Source organism: Dasypus novemcinctus, chromosome 17, assembly GCF_030445035.2.
Source record: "Dasypus novemcinctus isolate mDasNov1 chromosome 17, mDasNov1.1.hap2, whole genome shotgun sequence".
NCBI lineage: Eukaryota > Metazoa > Chordata > Mammalia > Cingulata > Dasypodidae > Dasypus > Dasypus novemcinctus.
The window spans coordinates 67,142,219-67,167,841 of NC_080689.1; the positions used below are offsets into that span (position 1 = coordinate 67,142,219).

Genomic DNA, 25,623 nt, shown 5'->3' on the forward strand with positions numbered 1-25,623 from the left:
ATTTCTGTAACTCATGAGATCGTGTCATTCCTCTATTTAAAATCGTCCAATTTCTTCCCATACTCGAACGAAAACCAGATAACCAATACCTGGAAGAAAAAAAAAACAACCCTCTTTTAAAGCTACAAGTATTTTGATTGGTCTTTAGTTGTCAAACTTATTTTAAAGTCACACAAAACAAGTACAAAAGTGATGAGACTGTAAGAGCTAGCTCTCTTTTTAAATGTTATTTAAGCAATGCATAAAAATGGAAGGATTTATTCGCCCCCACCCCCGCCCCCTGCATTTCCATTATCAACAAATCTCGCCACCCCACACTCCAAGGCGTTTCCTCTTCACATTGCGTCGCGGCAAGCATCGCGAGAAAGGCGCGCCCCCTCCCTTCCACGCAGTTCAGCCCCACCCACTTCCTTCCTGGCGAGCTTCTGACGCCGGAGACGAGAACGGCGGTACCTGAGGCGGAAGTGCCCTGGGCGGAAGTGATCCCTGCGCAAAACGTGGGCGGATGGCTGCCAGTCGGCTGTTTCCGAGGCTGCTGCGGGCACGTTCCACCTCCATGGCGCAGAGCCCACTCGAGGGCGCGCCCCGCTCCAGGGGACTGCACGCGGGGCGCCGCCCACGGAGGCTCTCCATCGAAGGCAACATTGGTAAGGGCCGTTAAGGTTCCTGAGAGGCTAGGAAAGGGAGCCAGGCCCAGAATCCCTCCGTCTGACGCAGCGGGGCTGCTGGTTCTGCGCGGCCAGGGTGTGGGCCTTTGCCTTCTGAGTTTTAGGTCGCGGCCCTCAGCACCCGCCCGCAGGGACACGTTTGTTGGGACTTAAACCCGTGCAGTCGCCAAATAGGGCGAGAGGCTTCCGCTAGCTTGTTCTGAATGATGGAAAAGGAGGCCCCGCGGAGCAGGTTGCAGTTTCTTCTCCTAAAATAGGGTTGCCAGATTTAGGAAAAGCAAACAAAAAACAGGACACCCGGCCAAAAATGAGTTTCACATAAACAAGGAATAATTTTTAGTGTAAGTATGACTTAGGCAATATTTGGGACATGTTTATACTTAGAAAATTATTCCTTGTTTATCTGAAATTAAAATATGACCACTGGGCGGCCTGTATTTTATCACCAACCCTACCCTTAAAGAGTTCCCAAACCTTCTTCATTCCATTCCTCCTTTAACTACTTTGCCATGTGCTTGTGCTAGTCATGCTATCATTTCTTAAAACATTTTTCTCAGAAGCACCTTAATTTCTAAACTTAACATTTATTAAATTAAAAATAACTTTATTACAAGAGTAAACAGAATCATTAGTAAGTTTCATCAAAAAGCAAAGTGAAAGCAGGACATTTCAGTATAATGTTACTAAATTGTAACTTGATGCTTTTACTTGCTAAGGTGCTGAATCCTAAAGATTATGAGCAAGTGTTGAGTTTTGAAAACATTCTAGCTGCAAACTGACCATTTCTCATTCATTCAACAAATAACCCTTTGAGCCATTACCATGTGCTGTTTTGGGCCCTGAGGATACAGGAGTGAACAAAACAAATAGACATCTCTGCTCTCATGGAACTTAAATATTCTAGTGGGAGAGACAGCCAATAAACAACATAAGCCAAGTAAACAGTATGTTACATGGTAATGAATGTGATGGAGAACAATCAAGGGTGAGGAATTGAGGGGAGTTACAGTTTTAAATAGGTAGTCAAGAAAAGTCTCATGGGAAAGGTGGCATTTGAGCAGGGAGGGAGTGAAGCATTTGAATAACTGGGAGAAGAATTTTCCAGGCAGAGAGAAGAGCAGGTGCAAAGTCTTGATGTGGAAAGCGAGTTCAGGGAACAAGATGGAAACCCCTGTGGCTGCAATAGAGTGTGGGTAGATGAGATCAGAAGGGCAAGGGGTGGCCAGATTGTATAGAGCTTGTAGTTCATCTTATATTTTCAGATAGGGTCATCAGGATTTGGTGACAGATTGGATGTTGTATATGAGAGAAAGAGGACAGCCAGTGATAACTCCAGTTATTTTGGCCTGAGCAACTTGAAAGTTGGAGTTTCAATTTCCCTAAATTGAAAACACTGAGAAGCACAGGTTTTGGGGGAAGAGACTCAAGATTTTGATTTCAGACATAGTAAATTTTTTGTATGACTGTTATTAGACATCCAAGTGTAGATGTTGAATGAGCAGTTGGATATATGAGTCTGAAGATCACAATCTCCCTGAACTGGAGATATATTTGTAGATGGTATTTAGGGCCAGGGGACTGTGTGTGTTGATGGAAAGGACTGAGCGGGGCACACAAATGTTAAAAGAGATTGGGGACATAGGGAAGAACCACCAAAGGAGACTTAGAAGGGATGACCACTGATTTAGTAGGAAAAACAGAAGAGAGTGATATCTTGGAAGCCAAGTTGAAAAAGGTGGTCAGAGGGAGGAATGTGTGATGCTGTTAAAATAAATGAGTAAACTTGAAATGAACAGGTTTTTGCATTGGTGGGATGAATGCCTGACTGGAGTAGGTTCAAGGAGTATGAAAGGTAAGGAATTGAAGACAGTGGGTTGAAACAAGTCGGTTTGGAAGAATTTTCCTAGAAAGGGGTGACATGGGTTGGTAGCTAACATGGGAAGCAGGATTTAGACTTTATTATTTGCTCTTTTAGTGGGAGGAGTTATAGGGTGTTTGTAAGCTAATGGGAATGGTCTAGTAGAGAGGGGATAAATTGGTGCAGGAGAGAGGATAGAATTGCTGGAGCAATTTTCAAGTAAGCAAGAAGTAATGGCATTTAAGTAAAAAAAAGAAGTAATGGGATTTAATGACCAAGAGGTCAGATTTCACTGGAACAGTTTATCCTTAGTGGTGAGGCATGGCAAAATCTCTGAGCACCAACTGGAGTAGGTGTATTGGAAACTTGTGGAAGGTCTTTTGACTGTGTCAGTTTTCTCAGTGAAATAGTAAGTGAGGTCAGTCAGCTCAGTGAGTTTGAGGAGAGAGGAGAAAACATGAAATGGTCTAATGGGTCCTTAATACTGTCCAGCAATTCAACTAGAAAGAAGTTGAGTTAGTGGGCATGAATTTAAAGTGAGACCAGTCACCACAGCTGTGTATTTTTCTCCATCCAAACCAGAAACATTGAAAGGTATGAGAAGGGAGGGTGTTATTTAATGCCTAACAGTGTTATTTACAGATGTTCTTTCCTATACTATGGGAAATACATCCCCAAAGGCAGCGCTATCCTTAGAGCCCAGAGAGGTACCAAAGTGCTTCAGGAAATAAAGACTTTTGGACAGGCCATCAGGTGAGGTTCGAGTTTCCTCTTCCAATTTTCTTGACCTTTGCTTCCTAAACTATCCAGAGTTTCTCCTTCAATAGAGGCTTACTGTAAGTAATTGAACACAGCAGTGGATGTGATAAAGCTTCTATACCTTTTTTATTTTTTTAAGATTTATTTTTTTATTTATTTTCCTTTGTCCCTCCTTCCCTCAGATGTTTTGCTTGTCTGTCTGCTCATTTGCTTGCCTTCTCCAGGAGGCACCGGAAACTGAACCTGGGACCTCCCACATGAGAGGCGAGTGCCCAATGGGCTGAGCCACATCTGCTCCCCATAGGCAGTGCTGCATCTGCTGGCTTGTGGCTTCTGCTTGTTGCAGCGGTGGTGGAGTCTAGCTCATTGTAGCGGGAGACAGCATCTAGCTCTGTGGCTACGGCGGCTAGCTCTGTGGCTGTGGCATCTAGCTCTGTTGCGGTGGGAGGTGGCATCTGCTCTTCTTTTGGAAGGCACTGGGACTTAAACCCAGGACCTCCCATGTGGGAGGGAGGCACCTAATTGCTTGAGCCACCTCTGCTCCTTTTGTTATGTCTCTCATTGTGTTTCCTTGTTATACCATCTCCTTGCATCATCTCGCTGTCATTTTGTTGGGTCAGCTTGCCACGCCAGCCTATCGTGTCATACTCATCTTCTTTAGGAGGCATCAGGAACCGAACCTGGGACTTACACACACACACACACACACACACACACACACACACACACCGGTGTAGTAGGCAGGCACCCAACTGCTTGAGCTACATCTGCTTTTTAATAAAAAGGAAGTATCTGGATGTGCCTGTGGTTTAAGGGGCCTATGAAAGAGTAGCAGGACAAGAGAGTGGAAGGTTAGGATTTGTGAGAGCCTTGTGGATCATGCTGGGAGTTTGGAGTTTATTCTGTAGGCATTGGGGTGGTACTAAAGAATTGAACATGGTGTGTGTTGTGGTCAGATTAAATTTGAAAAGGAAATTAACTGAAGTGAGTGACTAGAAAACAAGCTTCCTAAAGCAGGCTCTTACTTTGTCTTGTTTGCTGCAGTACCCATAGTGCCTTGCATTCACTTTGCTGAATGAATGAATAAGTGAGTTGGCACAGAGTTTGGAGCAGATAGACTAGTTTTGTGGTTATTGTAGTAGCTGGAGGGAGGGAAAATGCGGGGCCAAACAGAAGTGGGGAGGTGGGATGGAGAAGTAATGGTTTGAGAGAGATTTTGGAAGTAAGAGTGACAAGACTTGGTGGCCACTTGGAAGTGAGGTATTAGGAAGGACTAAGGATGACACTGAGGTTTCTCATTTGGACACTGACTAAAAGCAGGAAGGGAGTAATTAAAGGAAGAGGAGGTAAGAGTGACTCGTTTTGTGTGTGAGGTGTCTGTGAGACATCCAGAGAGAGGTGTTCTGAGGTAGATTGGAAAATGACTGGAGTCTGAGAGAGATGGGAGCTGAGATTCAGCTTTGGAAGTTGTTGACTTGTGGGGATAGTTGCTGAAGCCTTGGAAGTGAATGTGTTTGCCCAAGGAAAGTGTGACTAATGAGTAGACTCGGGGACCTTAATCTGGCTTGTTCTAGATTCATCTCCCACTATTCTCATCACCCCACACACCCTGGTGATTCTTCCCAGACAGAATTAGTCACTGCCTCCTCTGTGACTCTCATCACATTTTGTCCTGCACTGTAGCAGTTCTTCAGCTCTATTAAGATTGTTGGCACATTCAACACCTTCTCTGAGTTGGAGCCACTCAGTGTCCTGTTCATCTTCATATGACTGGCACTGAAACTTACTCATTCAGTGAGCGTTTACCAGATGCTTGAACTCTGTGCTGTGATAGCCATGTGGAAGTTAGTCATTGGTACCCAGAGAGGGACTACCTTAAGCTGTTACAATCAAATCGAGAGCTAACCTTGTTTTTTCATCGTGGGTAGCATCCCCAAAACAAATCAGAGTGAGAGTACCCAAATGGGAAACCTGAGCAGGGGAAAGTGAGCCCCTGTTCTAATTGAAGCTAAATATGTTTAGAGGGGCTTTCTTGTAGTCCTGCCAGTCTGCTCTCTGCAGGACTGTACCCTGCAGAGAGCAGCATGTAAGGAAAATGGGTGAGTGAAGTAGCGCCCGTGGCTGCTACCTGAGTTATGAAGCCATATGCAATGTAGGGTTGCAAGGCAAAAGCTGGGGACCTAGCACCCCTTAAAATAGCTAAAATGTAAAATATCTGGCTTATCTTAAGAATACTTATCACTGAAGTGTATCACTGTCTTCCAAAGCCAGTTATTTTATGGTTTCAAACCTAAACTGAAGAAAGGATTGCTGTACGAAATACTTGTCAGTGAGTCATCTCAGACCATTCTCACTTTTTATTTTGAAAGCCGCACTAGAGAAAAGGAAACTTTTACACTTTCATAGTCTGGAGACTTCTGCATAGAGCAGTGGAGGGCTTCCCTAATAACATGTTTCCTCCAGCATTCAAAAGTAATGATTTAACATCACTAATAAGTGATTTGACATTACTTCATTGAGTATAAATTATTGGACAGAATCCACAGGTTGGGGGGGGGCAGGGATGAGACAAGCCTTTTTTATTTCAAACATGTATACTGGAGTCTATTTATGTGATTTACCTAATTCCCTCCATCCATCTTCATTCTAAGTACCTAGCTAGATACATAGGATGCAAAAGGAATAAGGCTCAGTCTGCATCTTCAGAAACGGAGCTCCTAGTCTAGCTGGAAAGAGCAATACGTAAACAGATGATTACAGTGCGATAAATGCGGGGATAGGTGCTTGCATGAGATTCCTTGGTAAACCAGAACAGGCAGTAATTAACTCTGCGTGGGGACAGAGTGGAGCTGGGGAGAGTTCAGGCAGTCCTTTAGTGAGGGTCTTCTGTGTTGAATGAAGGAGTTTGGACCTTACCCTGGAAGCTACGAGGAAATTTTGTTTTTGTTTTTTGTAAGCACAGTTTCCCATGGGAAAAAAGTACAAGGTATCAGGGCAAAATATTCTTGTAAGTCTGCTGACTGCTTTTTAGTATTTGCTCAGTATGCTCTTAGGCCCAAAGTCTAGATGAGCCTGGGTGCTTAGTCTCAAGGTTGGAGTCTAAGTTCCTTGAGGGCAAGATCTCAGTCTAGTTCAATGTTTTATATAGTGCCTAATGCTTAATATATATTCATAAACATCTGTTGATTGGATGAGTTTGTAAGTGACTATAGCATCAAATACAGTTTCTGAAGTAAGGGTTTAGATTTTCTGTGGAAGAACTTTTAAAAAAGATAGCTTTGTATTTACTGCTTTTGTTTGATTTTTGGTAAAGGGTTTCAGAATTGGAAATTTTCTCCATTTTTTCCATCTTGTTGAGGAGAAGAAAATGCCGGAAGGTGATGAATATATTTAAAACTGCCCCAAAGTATAGCTGTGTTAAGTCTAAAATAACAGAATATGTTATTTTGCATATTAGTTGAGATACTATCTTATTACTACATTTTAGCATAATAATAGGCATCATAGTTTATAGAAAAATTCGTGGAGGGAAAAAACATGATTTAGGAAAAGATGAACATTAATAATAGAAACCTTTGGTCCAGCTTGTGAAATGACAGTCATGGTACCGGTAAACATCAATTTGTTGAAGTATTACATTCCAAGAAAGTGCCTCCAATCTTTTTTTGAGTCATGGCACATATTACAATGAGCAGTGATAGCCAAGGCCCTAAAATGGGCTCTTAACATTTTTTGTTCTATAGACCCCTTTGCCAATCAGGTGAAAGCCATGGACCCCTTACTAAGTCCACACTATACTGTGTATTATTTAATAAATACACTCACACCAGTACGTCCACACAAGAATACTGTTTTTTTTTTTTAATTTCAGTTCAAGCTCATGGGCCCCTTGTTAAGAACCCCTTCCCTAAAGGAAGTTTTGTAAATATGCTGGTTATGAGATTTGATACCTCCTAAATTTCATGATATTGAAAGTATTTTGAAAGATAGCAGTTAAGTTGGGATCTAACTAAATTTTGGTAAATCTATGATAATGGAGGGTGTTGTACATAAGAGACTAGAAAAGGAGAGCAGTTTCTCAGTTTACCCAGTCGTGTCTGCAGGGGAGAAGCTTGTAGTCATCACAGGTATTCTGGTCACTAGGAGGAGGCCTTTGTAGCCAGGAGAACCACTCACCACTGCTGTGGAGCCCCTTTGAACACTTCGAAACAACTGTCTGTGTTGGTTTCCTAGCTGCTGAATCAAAAACCATACAGTAGGTTGACTTAAGGGGGATTTTATGGGCTCATGGTTTTGATACAAGGTAAAGTCCAAAATCGAGGTGTCATCAAGGAGATACTTTCTCCCCAGAGACTGATGTTCTGGGCCTGGCTACTGGCAGTCTTTGGTTCTTGGCCTTTCTCTCACATAGCAGTGCCCATGGAGCATCTTCTTTCTCTTCTGGTTTCTCTTGACTTCCAGCTTTTTGCTACCTGTGGCTCTCTCTCTCTCTCTCTGTCTGAATTTCATTCAATTTACAAAGGACTCCAGTAATCCAGATGAAAGCCCAAACTGATTTATTTGACCACATCTTAAGTAAAAATAACATCTTCAAAATGTTCTGTCTACAGTGAATTCATACCCACAGGACTAGAGTAAGGTTTTAAAATTAGATTAACTAGCTTAGCATATTTTTCTGGGCATATAATTTTTTTAAAAATTTTATTGAAGTATATCATTTATACATGAACATAAATAAACAATAAGTGAATAGTGAAGTTGTGAATTTATAAAACAAACACGCATAATATATCAGCCTACCATCAACACCTGCATTGTTACGAGACATTTGCCACAAACTATGAAAGAATAACGTGTGGGGCATATAATTTAATCCCAATCCCAATGCTGTTGTAACAAGACAACAAAATCTAAGCAGGATTATGTTCAGCTATCACAGCACTGAAAAAATTATGCTGTGTCTGGTTTTAAGAATAATACACATATAACTTTGAATTTATTTTAAAATAATTATTTGACATTTATGGGTGGTGCCTTGCACAGCTGAGTTCCAGTGGAGTGTAGTTAAAGAAATACTGCCTTGTGGTGAGTTTCCCAGACTTTCTGTGCCCGACAGGAACATGAATGGCACTGTCCTCTGACCTTCGACCACCATTTGGGCAGATTCTGTGCTAAAACAGCTTCTACTTACTAATCTGGCTCTCTAGAAGTCTGGGAATGGGGATTTGGGTACAAGGTGGAGGATGTTGCCCTGGGTATCATGTGACTATTCCAGTAATTGGAACTGCATATTTCCCATTACATCTAATCTGTCGAAATTCTGGGTTTTATGTGTTTAAACGACATGAGTCAGTTTCTCAGAAACTGCCCTTAAGATGAATTAATAGTGTCTGATCTCAAGGTATAGTTGGCCTACCCTAACCCTCAGAGTCTTTTCTTTCCAACAATGATGTTTTGGAGTAATTTTTTTTTTTTAAAGATTTATTTTATGTATTTCTCCCCACTCCCTTGTTTGCATTTGCTGTGTCTGTCGCGTGCTGATCTTTTTTTTAGGGGGCAGTGGGAACCAAACCTGGGACCTCCCATGTGGGAGGGAGGCACCTAATTGCTTAAGCCACCTCTGATCCCTGGAGTAATTTTTAACTGAAAAGTCTATTTTTTTTAACTTTTAAAATATGTAAGTCAGTCTAACTTTATATTCATAACTTTAAAAAATGTAATTCTCACAATCATTCAGGTCCATCTGCCTAACAAATAAACTACCTTCCTCTTTTCCTATTAGAAGAACTAGCTCTTTAGCCAAAAGACAGGGACCATGTTTTAAACATATTCAAGGACTCACAGTCTAAATATTGAACAGCTGGGCTAAATATTTTTCAATGGGAGCTACTTAGAGCAGGTAGTTATCTGATATTGTACAACCCCAGTTATATTAGGTTCTCCATGACAAGTCCAGACGGTCTGATTTAGTAGTCTGGTATATGGTGTGGAGCCCAGATTTTTAAAAATCCTCCTTCACTGATTTTTATCAGATTGTTCTAGATAGCAATACTAAATATATGTGTGCATCAGGATCACTTGGGACATGCTTTTAAAATGTGAATTCCTGGAGCCCAATCCCAAGAGATTCAGATCCTGTTAGAAAACCAAAACTGATACCCAAGAGACCATCAGAAAACAATTCGATACTAAACATATAGTGCCAGTTGATTAATATTTCTTGGTTGATTCAACTGACCAGTGTGTTAGGAATACATTGTGAGGTAAAGAATTCCTGAACTTCGTGGAGGATGTGAGACCTGGGGCTTGGTAGGGAGAAAGGATTTAGACAGGCCCAAAGAGCAAGGGAAGGCAGTTATTCATGGAAGTGTAGGAAGAGCAGAGGCTGAGCAAATGTGAAGAGGCCCGTGTGAGTTGGATGGAGGTGGGGACCAAGAGATGAGCTGAGTGTACAGAAAGCACAAATTTCCTGTTGTTTGTTCTTATCCTGTGTATGCAGAGAGGAGTTGGAGTGGTGTGTAATAAATGTCACGTATTGGATGTGTGGGCACTTCTGCTGAGACATCTCTTTGCTTTCCATCAGTATCCATGAATGGCTGGTGCATTTGGCTAGGAAGAGATGCCCTTTTGTTATCTTGATTCCATTTGGGTTCCTTTTGAGGTTGATACTCTCTTGAGAAGGACTACTTCAGATAGCGGAAAATGAGGCTCCCATTGTGTGTATAAGTTGTTGTTACAATTGCCCAAAGCACTATTAAAGTTCGTTTTTGTGATTTTTTTCTTAAACAGATGTGAGTTTTATAGGGAACAGAAGTTATTAATGTGATGTGTGTATTATTTGTTTAGTCAGATCATTAGGCTGGACTTTGGTTCCTGCCCTGGAGAGGCTCTGTCTTATGCAGTTACAATTGCTGTGGTGGAGTCTTACCCATGAGGCCAGGCCCAGCCATTCCAGCCTGGAGGTGTCAGAATCTGGAAGGGCTGTACACAGGAAGTACATCTGAACAAAATCCTGACATTTGAGTTGGAGTCAAAGGTGAGGAGAGAAGGTGCTCCAGGAAATGGGAAAAGCATATGCAAAGTCATACTCTTAGAAGAGGACATAGTATCATTGGAGTTGCAAGTAGTTTGGTCCAGCAGGAGCTCAGGATGCTTGAAGGGAATCTGAGGCCAGAAAGGCATATGCAGAAGCCAGATCTTGATATGCTTTGTAGACCACGTTAAAGGGTTGGGATTTTGTGATAAAGGCAACAGGTAGTTGTCAGAGAGTTTTAAGCAGTCTTCTGTGTGCAGTGTGGCTACAGTGTAAACGATGGGTTGGATGGGGCATAGCTGGAGTCAGAGGCAAGAGATGATGAGAGCCTGATCTATTTTTTGTTGTTTTTTTGAGGTACCGGGGCTGGGATTGAACCCGGGACCTTGTATGTGGGAAGCCGGCGCTCAACCACCAAACCACATCAGCTCTCCTGAGTTGGATTTTACATTTGTTTGCTTGTTGTTGTTGTTTCTTTGTGGGGTTTTTTTGTTTGTTTGTTTTTTTCATTTTTAGGAGGTCCTGGAAACCAAACCTGGGAACTTTCATGTGGAAAGCGTGTGCTTAACCACTTGAGCCACATCTGAGAAAATCTGATCTTGAATGTGGAGGTGGGAATGGAGAGAAAAGGACAGATGTAGAAAATTTCAGTGATAGATACAAAAGGATTTAGTGACCACTTGGATTTGCCAGATGAGTAGGTTCTGACCTGGACAATGAGTGGATGATGCCGTCATATCCTGAGGTCTGCAATACCAGAGGAAGAGAGTTCTTAGGGAATGTATTTACTTGGAAGTGCCTGTGGGATGTTGAAGTGGAGATTTCTGGAGAGCTTTTGGATGATGGGTCTGGAGTTCAGGAGATGTATGGACCAGACATTGCTGTAAATGGGAAAAGATAACTAGAATGGTGTAGCACTAGGTTAGTTTCATCTCAAGTATTTCTCAAAGCAGCCACTACTTTCCATCTCCTCTGCCTTGGTCCAAGATAATGTTATCTTTCACCTGGTATGCCTACTTCTGCTTTAGTCCATTCTTACCCAGCTGGCAAGGTGATAATTTTTAAATGAGATGGACTCTTGTAATTCCCCTACTTCAGATCTGTCATTGACTTCCCATTGCCCGTAGACTAGAATTCAGACCTGCACCCTGCCTGCCTGCCAATCTTGCCTCATCTATGCTGCAGCCACAGCTACGCTGGCCGCCTTTTAGGGCTTCAGGCTTCTCTTCTGACTTGCTGTGTGCTGGGCCTTTGTTCCTACTCCTGCTGCCTTGGATTGCCCCTTCCCTGCTATTGGCCTGGCTAACTCATCCTTCAGGTCTTACCGCAGAGGGGCCTTCCCTGACCTCTTGAGCTATATTAGGGCCATCCTGTATTTTTCTTTCCTAGCACTTTGTTATTAGTTACTTGTGTGTTTGTTTAGTATCCATTTCCCATACCAGCTCTGTAAGGGCAAAATCTGCCCTGAGTTTTGTTTCCCATTGTAAACCCAGGGCCTGACACAGTCTTTATTAGCATGTCGTAAGTGCTTCATGAAAATTTGTTAGATTTATCGATTGAATGAAGGTCATCATCTTTGTTTTCATTTTCTGTCTTGAAATAGTTGCCAGTTTTTACACTGTCATAGAACAGATTAATTGACTTAAACTTGACAGTTTATGTAACTGATTTCGTGCACTTTTGACAGTTTGATTACATTTTGCAACTCTTATTCAATACCCTGGCTCTGGGAGATTGGGACATTAAAATTGCAAATCAAATCTTCAAGATATTTTCCTCCCTGTTGCCTGTATTCTTATGGTACCCTGGTTAGCGTGGCCTGCTCCAGCTAGGCAGACAATGGCCTGGCTACCTAGTTTCTTCGTTGTTTTTGTTTTTGAAGCTCTTTGTTTTTAGATTTATTTTATTTATCTTCTCCCCAGTTCGCCCCCACCTCCCCATCCCCGTTTGAGCTTGCTGTCTGCTCTCTGTTCGTAGTCTTTTTTTAGGAAGCATCAGGAACTGAACACAGTACCTCCCATGTGGGAGGGAAGCACCCAGTCACTTGAGCCACCTCTGCTCCCTGTTGAGTTTTGCAGTTGGAGAGACTGTATTTGTTTCCTTGAGGTGAGCCTTTGTGGTAGAGTTTAGTAGCACTCTTCTCCTTCAACACTGATTTGGGAAGAGACCCAATACATGCTGTTTGCATTGCAGCTGTGGGAAAGTCCACGTTTGTGAAGTTACTCACGAAAACTTACCCAGAGTGGGAAGTAGCTACAGAACCTATAGCAACATGGCAGAATATCCAGACTGCTGACACCCAAAAAGTAAGTTTTCATTTGTGGTGGGTAGTTGGCAGGTGTGGGTGGGTAAACTAATTGTAATAATTTAATTTGCTCTGAGTAGGGAAAGTTACCCAGTTAGAGTCTCTGTTTTAAAGTAGCTTCATTCCAGAAAGCAAACCACATACACCAGGGAGGATATAGCTTATTTGAATATGTCTAGTTTTGATTTTGTGGTTTTTATATGTCTATATAAGTGATTGCCTCTTTTCTTTGTGGTTTCCCAAAGCATGTCCAGCCATCCTGGCTTTGAAGATTAGTTTTGTCATTCCTACCCTTAAGCTTTTATATCATTATCACTGAAGCTGACCATCATGATTAATAGTTAATTTTAGTCATTTAAACTTATTTATAAACTTTTAGAAATTGGAAGGGACCTTCAAGAGCATTCTGTTCCCCTTTGAGTCAAGGCAGAAATACTAGGAAGCATTTGTAAAGCATGTGCTCTGCCAGGCACTGTACATTTCACTTCCACCTAGTGGGGTAGGCCTGGTGTCAGCTCTTCTGCTCTGGGAAAGGCTGCCGAGTTACTTTCAACCCCAGCCCCATCAGTGTGAGTAGGGAAGAAGCAGTTTGGACTTGAACCTTATTGGAGGCTGGGGGGTGGCAGCACCATGCTGCAGGCTGCAGGAGGAAGCCTGCCTGGAACAGTCACTGAGGGCTTATTCTTGTTGCTCACAACTCTAATTATTAGAAGGTTCTGTCTTCTCTCTAGCCACATTGCTGCCCTGTAACTCTGACTCATTGGTTCAAGTTTTATCTCTTAAAGTCTTTTCACTTTTCCACATGGCAACCCTGAATATAGTTGAAGACTGTGATTTGCCTGTTGCCTTTCCACCTAAGTTTTCTATCTTTCAAGCCAAGCGCCCCCCACTCCTCACCCCATTTTCCTCCAGACTCATCCTCATTCTGAGGTAACTTTGTGTAGTTAATGAGTCTCAGTTTGATAGTTTTCCACTTAGAATTCACTTTTTGTTTTTTACATTTAAAAAATTAATTTATTGAAGTATATCACTCATACAGAAATATACATAAACAGTAAGTGTATAATAATAGATGTGAACTTAAAAAACAAACATACATAACATCATAACTCACCCTACCTCCAATAACTTGCATTGTTGTTAAACCTTTTTAACTAATGATTAAAGAGAATTGTCAAAATATTACTACTGACCAAAGGTTTTTACCCCCAAACAACCCTATTATTATCTTTATGTCATTTATATATGAATATACATAAACAATTAAGTGTATAGTAAAAGTTGTGAACTTACAAAGCAAACATGCATAACATCATACAGGGGTCCCATACATCAACCCTCCACCAACACCTTGCATTGTCGTGAGACATTTGTTACAAATTATGAAAGATTTTTGTCAAAATCTTACTACTAATCTTAGTCCTTATCTTATTACATTTGATGTGTTTTTCCCCCAACCCACCCTATTATTTTTTAAATATATTTTTTATGACAGAAGTTGTAACCTTATAAACAATGATGCACATGTGCAGAATTCCCAAACAACACCCCTCCATCAACACACCACACTGTGGCGGAACATTTGCTACAGATAAGATAATATCATCTGATTGTTACCATGTCCATAGTGTACATTTGGCTCACATTTTCCATAACTGCCTCATTATCAACACAGTACATCTTTCACATAGATGCAAGAATATTATATTATTACTGCTAACCACAGTCCATAGGGGCCACTCCAGCTGTATTTTTCCCATGCTTATCCACATTCCCAACACCGTGCAGTAGTGATGTACATTTGCTCTAGCTCACAGAGGACACTCTTACATCTGTACCATCAACCACAATTCTCATCCACCTCTTGGTTTACTATGCTATTCAGTTCCTAGATGATTCTCTAGCATTCTGTCATTTGGCAGAATTTAGATACCTAGACTGCCATTTTCAGCCACATCCCCATTTATAAACCAGCTGTTACTCACTGTGTGATACCATCCACTCTATACATTTCCATACTTTTACAGTAAAGCTTATTAAAACTTCTACATACATTTAACATCAGTAGTCCATCTCAGTCCTCTTACATCTTTTAAGAATCCACTACCTACCACCAGGTCTTGAAGATATTTTCCTATAATTTCTTGTAGAAGTTTTATGGTTCTTGCTTTTATTTTTAGGTTTTTTATCCATTTTGAGTTAACTTTTGGATCAGGTGTGAGAGAGGGGTCCTCTTTCCTTCTTTTGGCTATGCATATCCAATTCTTCATCACAATTTGTTGAATGGACTGTGCTGTCCAAGCTGTGTGGGTTTGACAGGCTAGTCAAAAATCACTTGACCATACACGTGAGGGTCTGTTTCTGAACCATCAGTTTGGTTCCATTGGTCTGTGTGTCTGTCTGTATGCCAGTACCATGCTGTTTTTACCACTATAGCTAGGTAGTATGATTTAAAATCTGGAGATGAGGGTTCGCTTTGCCTTTTTATGATGTTTTTGGCTATTCAGGACTCCTTACTCTTCCAAATAAATTTGGTAATTGTGTTTTCAATTTTTTCTTAATGCTGGGTGAAATTTTTATAGGGTTTGCATTGAATCTTTATATCAGTTTGAGTAGAATTGACATCTTAATGATAATTAGTGTTCCAGTCCATGACCATGGAATGTTCTTCCAGTTATTTAGGTCTTTTTTGATTTCTTTTAACATTGAGTTGCAGTTTTCTGAATACAAGTGCTTTACATTGTTGGTTAAGTGTATACCTGACTATTTGAGATTTATCTGTCATATTTTATTTTCACCACTCTTTTGACACTTTTAGTTACATTTATTGATCAATCTTCATTTCTTGACTCTCTTCCAGGCCTTTCTTCCAGGCCTCTTTCTCTTGTCTTCTCTTCAGCCTCTAGCACACCCTTTAATATTTCCTGAAAATCTGGTCTCTTGCTTAGAAATTCTCTCAGTTTCTGTTTATCAGTGAATATTCTAATCTCATCCTTATTTTTGAAAGAGTCTTGCTGGATATAAGATTCTTGGCTGGAAGTTTTTCTTTTGTAGTATTTTAAATATATTAGACCATTGTCATCTTGCCTCTATGGTTTCTGGTGAGAAATCAGCACTTAAACTTACAGGGTATCCCTTATATGTTATGCATTGCTTTTCTCTTGCTGTTCTCAGGATTCTCTCTGTGTCTCTGGCGTTTGACATTCTGATGAGTATGTGTCTCGGAGTTAGTCTATTCGGATATTTTCAGATGGGAGTACATTGTGCTTCCTGGACATGGATATCTATGTCCTTCAATAGAGTTGGCAAATTTTCTACCATTATTTCTTCAAATATTCTTTCTGCCCCTTTTCCCTTCTCTTTTCCTTCTGGGACACCCATGACACATACGTTTGCACACCTTTTGCTGTCATTTAGTTCCCTGAGACCTTGTTCAATTTTTTCCATTCTTTCCTTCATCTGTTCTTTTGTATGTTCACTTTCAGAGGACATTTCTTCAAGCTTACCGATCTTTTCTTCTGCCTCCTCAAATCTGCTACTATATGATTCTACTGTTTTTTAAATTTCATTTATTGTGCCTTTCATTCCCATAAGATCTGCTATTTTTCTATGTATTCTTTCAAAATCTTCTTTGTGCTCATCCAGTGTCTTCTTAATATCCTTAATCTCTTTAACCATCTCATTGAATTTATTAAGGAGATTTGTTGGAACATCTATGATTAGTTGTCTCAACTCTATGTCACCTGGAGGCTTATCTCATTCCTTTACTGGGCCATGTCTTCCTCTTTCTTGGTGTGGATTGTAATTTTTTGTTGTAGTCTTGGCATCTGACTTACTAGAGTATTTATTCTGGGTGTAGTTTTTCTCTTTAGTTTAGGCCTTCCTGCTCTTTCTCCCTTGCCGGTTGTGCAGTAGGAGCCAAGGTTGTAATTGGAGCTATAAGCTGTGGAGGCTTATAGCCCTCATTGCACCAGAGACCAACTAAGCTTCTCCCAACTTTCTCCTTTGCCAGGGATAGGGACAGAGTCACAGCTGTGTGGAAGAATCCAAGTCATGCAGGCCGAGACTGTAGTTGCCCAGAGAGACTGATGAAGCTTCACACCCCTTTCTCCCTTGCCTGGGGAGATAGAGCTGCAGTTGTGGGCAGTAATCTTTGCAGTGCAGGTCCAAGATGACCGCAGTTGCCCTGGTAGACTTCTGATTTTCAGTCTGTGCCAGCCAAAGGTACCTACGGCAGTTACCTGCATAGGCTGGTAACTATGGAGGCATAGCCTCTTCCCTGCCCGAGGTGGAGCTGAAGCCTAGGCTAGGGCTGCAGGCTGATCTGGGTTACAGGAACTGGTTCCTACCTTAACAGTGATCTTTGGTCAACCCAGCTTCCCCTCAGGCTGGGGGCGGAGACAAAATGGTGGCTGCTGGCCTCTCCAACTTGGACAGATTCACACCTCATCTGTTCCCAGGGTAATACCTTAGCCAGCCGAGTCTACCAATCATTAGCCGAAATCAGCAGCCAGCGGTTCCCTCCTCCTCTGTTTTGGGAAATGGAGCTAACAATTCTAGCCACAGAATAGCTCCTGGGGTGACTCGTGTGGAATCTGTGGCTTGGCTGGTAATTTCCTGGAGAGGCTGGCGCAGGTCCCCGCAGCTTCCTCCCTGGTGGAGGTGGGGTTGGGGCTTAGGCTAGAGCTGCAATCTGATCTGGATGGAAAGAAGCCAGTTCCCACCAGCACTGGAATTTTCAGTCCATCCCACTTCCCCTCGTGCCAGGTGTGGAGTTAAGATGGCGGCTCCCAGCCTCTTCCTGACTTGGGCAGGCTCAAACTTTAGCTGTTCTCAGGATTATGCTTTAGCCCACTAAACTTACTCATAAGTAGCTAAAGTTGGTGCCCAACCATCTCTTCCTCTCCCATTTTTGGGAAGTGGAGCGTTTCAATTTCAGCCACATAACAGCTCCTGAGGCAGCTTGTGCCTCCAATGGAGGATGGGCACCGGCCTCTGTGGCTTGGAGCGCTCTGCTTAAGAATCTTCTCTGCAGATGGGCAGTCTCCTCTTTCCACTCCTTCAAGGATGTTGCAGGGTGCTCTTCTGGCTTCCTGGAACCCCCAGACAGGTGCTTCAGCTAGCTCCAGAGGAGCTCTGGGTGTTTACTAACTGCCATTTAGCAGGAGCTGACTCTAGGAGCTCCTTATTCCGCCGTCATCTTGGTAGTTCTCTCTAGAATTCACTTTTTAAGAGTAGCACCCATGGCTGAACAGGACCTTCTGGATGTAGTCTAATGGAATAGGGTATCGTAGACTTGTTTTGGTTCCTTTTTCTGTTGTTCTGACCCTGAATTGTGTTACTTTTTTTTGGCATGCATATCAGCTTATTGAGGATATTTGTTTAGTAAGTTCTCTTCGTGTGTCTGTTTCTGAAATTAATTTTTCCTTATAGACTATAATATGTATCTTTTTTTCCGAGTGTAACCATCTGTTATAACCACAGATGGTTTGCTCCTCCTCCCTTGAAGAGGTGGAGTTTAATTCCTCTCCCTTTAAATGTGGGCTGGACTTAGTGACTGACTTCTAATAAATAGAGTGTAGTGGACTTTCTAGAGTAGTTCTAAAAAGAAATGGTAGCTTCTGTCTTTCTCTTTCTTGGATCAGCCTGTCTGGGGGCAGCCAGTTGCCATGTCCTGAGGATACTCTAGTAGCCCTGTGAGAGGCACACACAGCCAGGAGCTGAAGCCTGCTGCTAACAGGCGTGCCAGTGAGTCTCCTTGGAAGCATATCCTGCAGCCAAGTCAAGCCCTCAGATGACTAGCGTCAGACATCTTAACTACAACTTCATGAGAAACCTTGGGCCAGAAACACCCAGCACAGCTGCTCCCCAAGTTCTTGCCCCACAGAAACTATGAGCCAATGAGTGTTTCTGTGTGTTTTTTTTAAAAGACACTAAATTTTGGCATTTCGTTATGTAACAATCAGTAACTAATATTCCTGTAATCCCATTATCCATCAGTAAAACAATTAACATTTTTTCTGTTTAGATTTTTTCCTACAGAAGAGAAAATGCATATATTTACATCCACTTATATAAATATATTAAAAATATAAACATTTACTGTTTTAAGACAAAAATTGTAATTGTCACCTACGTGGTACTATCCACAGGAAAGACATTTTAATGGTTGCAGTGTACTGTGTAATGTGAAATAGCATCATTTAGTTATCTAGTCCTCTGTTTCCAGTATTAGGTTTCCTAATTTCTTCCTGTTATAAACAATATGGCAGTGATGAGTATCCTTCTAGTTAAATCTTTTTTCTTTTTAGTAGATAAATATTGTGCACCTGAGTGGTTTCTTAGGATAATCCAGGACTGGAATTTTGATGTATAAAAATTATGCACATTTTTGACACTCTTGATATATATTATACCAAATTTCCCTTCAGAAAAGTACTAATTTCATCATGTTCTCAGAAACACTTGCTAATCTGAGAGGCAAGAAAATGGCATGTTGTTTAATTTTACATTTATTTGATTACTAGTGAGTTGAACCTCTCTTTCTTTTAATGCATCAGCCATTTCTTCTCCTTCTCCTCCACTCCACTGTCTATTCAAACTCTTTATCCTTTTTTTTCTGTTGAGCTCTTTAATTTTTTTGGTAATAGCTTCGTAACAGCATATTAACTCTTTGTTATATGTTGCTATTTTCCCCATTTTGCCATTTTTCCTTTATCTTCATACATAATACATTTTGCAATATAATATTTTTAAGTTTTTACAAAGTCAAATCTGTCCATCTTTTACTTTGTTAGTTTCTGCCATTGATGTTAAAAAGACCCCCGTTACCCAAGATTATGAAATCATGTTCCTGTATTTGTGTTTCTTGCTTTTATGGTTTTTATTCTTTATGTGACTTTAAAACAGAGGTTCTTAACAAGGGGTCAATGAGCTTGAATTTAAGTAAAAAAAGGGTTATTCTTGTGTGGATGTGTTGGTGCAGGTATATTAAATAATATACATTATAGTGTGGTCTTAGTAAGGGGCCCATGGTTTTCACCTGACTAACCAAGGGGTCCGTGGAACCAAAAGGTTAAGAACCCCTGCTTTGAAAGATATAGGGGTCTAATTTTTTTTTTTTCTACTTGATTCTCCACTTTCATTTACTTCTGAGTAGTTATATATTTTGTTGCTACAGTGGCAATGGTAACAAAATATAGAATCTTTTTCCCCATAGTCTTTTCAAACTAGTTATTGCTTTTTTAAAAAATTTATTGAACTATATCACTCATACATAAATATACATAAACAATAAATGTGTAATAGCTGTGAACTTGCAAAACACACATATATAACATAGTTATTGCTTTTTAAAGGGCAGCAGCTGATTGGTGTATTTGTCTTGTATGACAACTCTCATATTCTTTCTCTTTTTTTGCTTAATTTTCTTGGGGTTTTACAAACTTAATAATTAGGAAAAAAAAAGGAAGGATGTAGAAACTGAGGAAGAAATGAAAAATTATCTTACCACCGTACATACAGGACAATAACTATTGCAGTGATGCAAGGCAAAACATCAAAAACAAAGCTTTTCAGGAAGCGGACTTGGCCCAATGGATAGGATGTCCGTCTACCACATGGGAGGTCCGCGGTCCATACCCCAGGCCTCCTTGACCCTTGTGGAGCTGGCCCATGCACAGTGCTGATGCATGCAAGGAGTGCCGTGCCATGCAGGGGTGTCCCCCGTGTAGGGGAGCCCCATGTGCAAGGAGTGCGCCCCATAAGGAGAGCCATCCAGTGCATATGAAAGTGCAACCTGCCCAGGAATGGCGCCGCACACACGGAGAGCTGACGCAGAAAGATGATGCAACAAAGAGACACAGATTCCCGTGCCCTTGACAACAACAGAAGCGGACAAAAGAACTCACAGTGAATGAACACAGAGAACAGACAACTGGGGCGGGGAGGGGTGAAAGGGAGAGAAATAAATAAAAATAAATCTTAAAAAAAAAAAGCTTTTCATTTTTTCATTTTTGATACCCCAATTTATTTTTATTTAATTTTTCTAAATTAGTATGTATTCTGTATCTAACTTTTAAACCCATCACTATGTTCCATTTTACTATTAATGGAACTTGACAATATATTGGGCTTCATTTTTGAAGAAGTTTTGGACCACAGAGAGGTTCAACTGTGGCAGGGGAGGAACCCTGGAGTGGGGTGTTACTAATGGGAGGCACATGGTTGGGAGGGAGTTCTCCAGGGCATGTATACAGGGTACATTAAAATGTTTGGATATTTTCATAGTAGTTACCGTTAGAAACGACAACTGAGGGAGTGTTGAATTCCTAGCCAGGGGATCTCTATCACATTCCCCAATGGAAAGCAACAATCCCCCAAGTGCAGTGGCAAAGACTAGTAAAGAAGGATGGTTCAACAATGAGCCCTTGATAACTGATGACTATGCTTATGAGCCTGTGCGCCTGAAATATGAACTTGGCCTAAAGCTGCAGGGTGCCTAAGAGTTACCTCCTGAGAGCCTCCATGTTGGCCACTCTCTCAGCCAAACTCAGCATGTAAATGCATTATCTTCCCTCCAGCGTGGGACATGACTCCCAGGGATGAGCCTCCGTGGCACCAAGGGATTACAACGAAGCACCAGCTCATGATGTAAGTAGAAAAAGACCTTGAATAAAAGAGTCAACTCAGACCAGCAGAATATCTCAGCCTACATGTAATATCAGGTGTTAAAAACGGCTTTTTTACCTTGAATAAAAAGTGGAAATGGAAAGGACAAATGAGTTTTTATGGCTATGAGTCTCCAAAAAAGAGTCGGGAGGTCATCAGAGGGGTCACACTTATGCACACCTCAGCAGGGTCCCAGAGACAGCCAGAGTAGATAAAACCCCAGTACTGGTTCTCTTGAGGGCTACAGAGACCCCATAGATTCTTTGGTCATGGCAAATAGCTCAGGAGTTTAGTGCCATGTCAGTTTACCCTGCTTTGGAGTTTGTGTGATGGAGTTGGACTCAGATGTGCCCTGTCTACGTATACCTCTTTTGTCACTTTTACTGAACCTGTGGTTGGTGCTGGGATTGGTGTATACTCAGGAGACCTGAATCTCTGGACTGTGCATTTGACAGCCAGGCCCTGAGCCTCAGCAGATTTGTAACTCCTACCCTTTCGTTTATTGGACTTACCCTGGCCACCTAACAGGGAGGTGAAGAAGGTCAACCACCACACCAGGGAGCCAAGCATGCCTACAACTGTAAGCAGGCGTATTGCATCCATCGTACATGTGGAATCAAAGCCCCTTCTCGATATAGAGGTGAAGTGGACATAACCATCCATCCAGAATGGAGGAATAGAGTATGGACTATAATGGACTTAATGATATTCTACTATGAAACTATTGTGATTAGTAATGGAAAACATTGTAGCATTGATGTGGAGAAAGTGGCCATGGTAGCTGCTGAGGGTAGGAGAGGGAAGAAGAGATAAATGTGGGGCATTTTCAGGACTTGGAGTTGTCCTGGGTGGTACTGCAGGGACAAATGCTGGACATTGTATGTCCTGCCATGGCCCACTGGGTGGACTGGGGGAGAGTGTAAACTACAATGTAAACCATTATCCATGTGGTACAGCAGTGCTCCAAAATGTATTCACCAAATGCATTGAATGTACCATGATGATGAAAGAGGTTGTTGATGTGGGAGGAGTGGGGTGAGGGGGATGGTGGGGTATATGGGGACCTCATATTTTTTTAATGTAACATTAAAAAAAGAGAGAGAGAGAAAAGTAATAGTTACCCCTAAATCATAGCAATGTTTAAGTTTTCCATATCCATATCTCATTTCTATTTTCTGTGTCCTTTTATTGGGTAGAACTTCCAAAAGAATATTGAATAATAGCAGTGACAGTAGTCATCCTTATCTTGTTTTGCCTTTAATGAAACTATCTCTAATTTATTTTTATTTATTTTTTCTTATTTCTTCCCCCTCCCCTCAGTGTCTATCCTCTGTGTCCATTCGCTGTGTTCTCCTGTGTCTGCTTGTATTCTCATTAGGTGGTTCTGGGATCCCATCCTGGGATCTTCAGAGTGGGAGAGAGGCGATCATTCTATTGCTCCACCTCAGCTCTCTACTTCTCTACATCTCATATTGTCTCTTCTCTGTCTTTTTTTGTTACGTCATCTTGCTATGTCAGCTCTCTGTGTGGGCGGCACCACTCCTGGGCGGTCTGCTCTCCTGTGTGGGGCTGCACTCCTTGCACGGGACCACTTCTTGCACGGGGGCACCACTGTGCAGGGCGCGTTCCTTGTGTGCGGCAGCACTCCACCTGGGCCAGCTTGTCACATAGGCCAGGAGGCTCTGGGTATTGAACCCTGGACCTCCTAAATGGTGGGCAGAAGCTCTATCCGTTGAGCCATACCGCTTCCCTGAAACTATCTCTAATATGTCATTGTTAAGTTCCATGTTTGCTTTTCCTTTTAGTAGACTCCACGTGGAAGAGGTACCATTCTATTACTAGGTTACTAACTGTTTTATCAGGATTAAATGTTGAATTTTTACCAAAACCCTTTTTAGCTAGTGAGATAAACTGTAAGGTTTTTATTTTTTAATCTCTTAGTATTAGTATTCCATTTGATAATGGAATTATCCTCATATTCCAAGAATTTGGTCATGGTGTACTAAGCCATTAATTTACCAGTATACTTTTAGAATATTGCGTGTTTATTTATAAATGTGATTAGTGTTTCTGTTTGTGTGTAACTTTTTTTAACAGGTTTTACCATCAGAGTTATGAAACTAATTGAGAAGCTTTAATTCTTTTTTAGCATAGGGATTATCTATTCCTTGAAGGCATGATAGACAGCTTTAAAATTACATGTATTCAGTGCTGTTTGCTCCTTCACTTGTTATTTAGGTTTTTTTACCTTCTTTGGATCAATTTTGATAATTTTCTTTCTGTAAAAAATTTTCTGTTTATTGATTTTCTAAAATTTAGTAGCTTAAAGATAGTATCTAGTATTCCTTTTTTAAAAAGATTTGTCTCCCCTCCATTGTTTTTTGTGCTCGCTGTCTGTTTTCTGTGTCCATTTGTCATGCATTCTTCTGTGACTGCTTGTCTTCTCTTTAGGTGGCAATGGGAACCGATCCTGGGACCTTCCAGAGTGGGAGAGAGGTGCCTGTTCTCTTGCACCACCTCAGCTCCCTGGTCTGCTGCATCTCTTATTATCTCTCCTCTGTGTCTCTTTTTGTTGCATCATCTTGCTGCACCTGCTCTCTGTGCCAGCCAGCATTCCTGCGCAGGCCAGCACTCCTGTGTGGGCCATCTCTCCTTATGGGCCAGCATGCCTTCACCAGGAGGCCTTGGAATCAAACCCTGGACCTCCCATATGGTAGACGGGAGCCCAATTGCTTGAGCCACATCTGCTCCCACATAGTATTCTTTCATACAAAATTCTTCTGTTTCTGGAATTAGGTCTTTTGTCGGGTGTTGCTTATTTGTGTGAATATTTTGGGAGGGAATAGATTTGATAGACGATTGTTTTGTCCTTTTATAAAAAGACCCAATTAATTGATTTTATTTTTGAATGCTTGGGGAGTTGCATTCTAATTAATTTTTGTCTTTAAATTTACTCATTTCTTTCTCATACTGTCTTTGCATGTTTTTTTAAAGCACTTTGGGTTGAATAATTTATATGTTTTTCTCTTTTTTTGTCTCAGTAACAAAAGTATCCACAACTAACAATTTTCTTCATGGGATAAGCTTTGGTCTCACCTTCTAGGGTTTTTTTTTTTTGTTTTTTTTTTTAATTTTATTTATCTTTCCCCAGTCCTTCATTTGTACTTGCTGTCTGCTCTCTGTGTTCATTGTGTGCTCGTCTTTTTTTTTTTTTAGAAGGCACTGGGAACTGAATGTGGGAAGGACTCACCCAATGGCTTGAACCACCTCCACTCCTACTTGTTGTGCTCTCATTATGTTTCCTTGTTGTGTCCCTTTGCTGTGTCATCTCATCGCATCATCTCGTTGCACCAACTTGTGTCAGCTTGCTGTGCCAGCCCATCACATCAGCTCACTGTATTGCTTGTCTTTTTTTTTTAAGATGTATTTTTTATTTACTTCTCTCCCCTCCCCCGCCCCTGCCCCAGTTGTCTGCTCTCTGTGTCCATTTGTTTTGTGTTCTGTGTCTGCTTGTGTCAGTGGCTCCCAGAATCTATGTCTCTTTTTTTGTTGTTGTTGCATCATCTTGCTGCGTCAGTTCTCCGTGTGTGTGGCGCCATTCCTGAGCAGGCTGCACTTTTTTCGTGCTGGGCGGCTCTCCTTAGGGGGCACATTCCTTGCGCGTGGGGCTCCCCTATGCGGGGGACACCCCTGCATGGCAGGACCCTCCTTGCATGCAGCAGCACTGCACATGGGCCAGCTCATCACACAGGTCAGGAGGCCCTGGGTTTGAACCCTGGACCTCCCATGTGGTAGGTGAATACCCTATCCATTGGGCCAAATCCACTTTCCGTTGCTTGTCTTCTTTAGGAGGCACTGGGAACTGAACCCAGTACTTCCCATGTGTTAGGTGGGCACCCAGTTGTTTGAACCACATCTGCTTCCCCCATCTTCTAGATTTTGACATAAAGGATTTTAACTGAAATTTCCAAAGAGTTTGTAATTGTAGTTTTGATTTATCTTTTGCCCAACAGTCATTTTCAAAATAATTATGTATTTTCTGTGTAGATTTTTATGTGCACTGTTCTGTTAATAATTTCTAATTTTATTTTGGTCAGAAAATGTGGCCTCTACATTAATTTGGGGAACTTACTGAGGTGTTCTTCATGCCTTATGCATAATCAACTTTGGACTTTTTTTAAGAAGAGTTGTGTATTATATGTAAGGCATGTGGTTTGATGTGATTAAGATGTTGATTGAAAGTAGAATCAGGGGAAACGGACTTTGGCCCAGTGGTTAGGGCGTCCGTCTACCACATGGGAGGTCTGCGGTTCAAGCCCCGGGCCTCCTT

General features: G+C 41.5%; 1 protein-coding gene across 1 annotated transcript in view; it reads left to right on the forward strand.

Moving 5' to 3' along the window:
- The first annotated feature begins 505 nt into the window (after nt 1-505).
- Nucleotides 506-25,623, forward strand: part of DGUOK (deoxyguanosine kinase) — a 44,396-nt gene continuing 19,278 nt past the window's right edge. Inside the window, exons 1-2 of the mRNA XM_004482063.5 lie at nt 506-647; nt 12,512-12,624. Of these exons, the coding sequence (XP_004482120.1) occupies nt 506-647; nt 12,512-12,624 (255 nt within the window). The remainder of the gene's footprint in view (nt 648-12,511; nt 12,625-25,623) is intronic.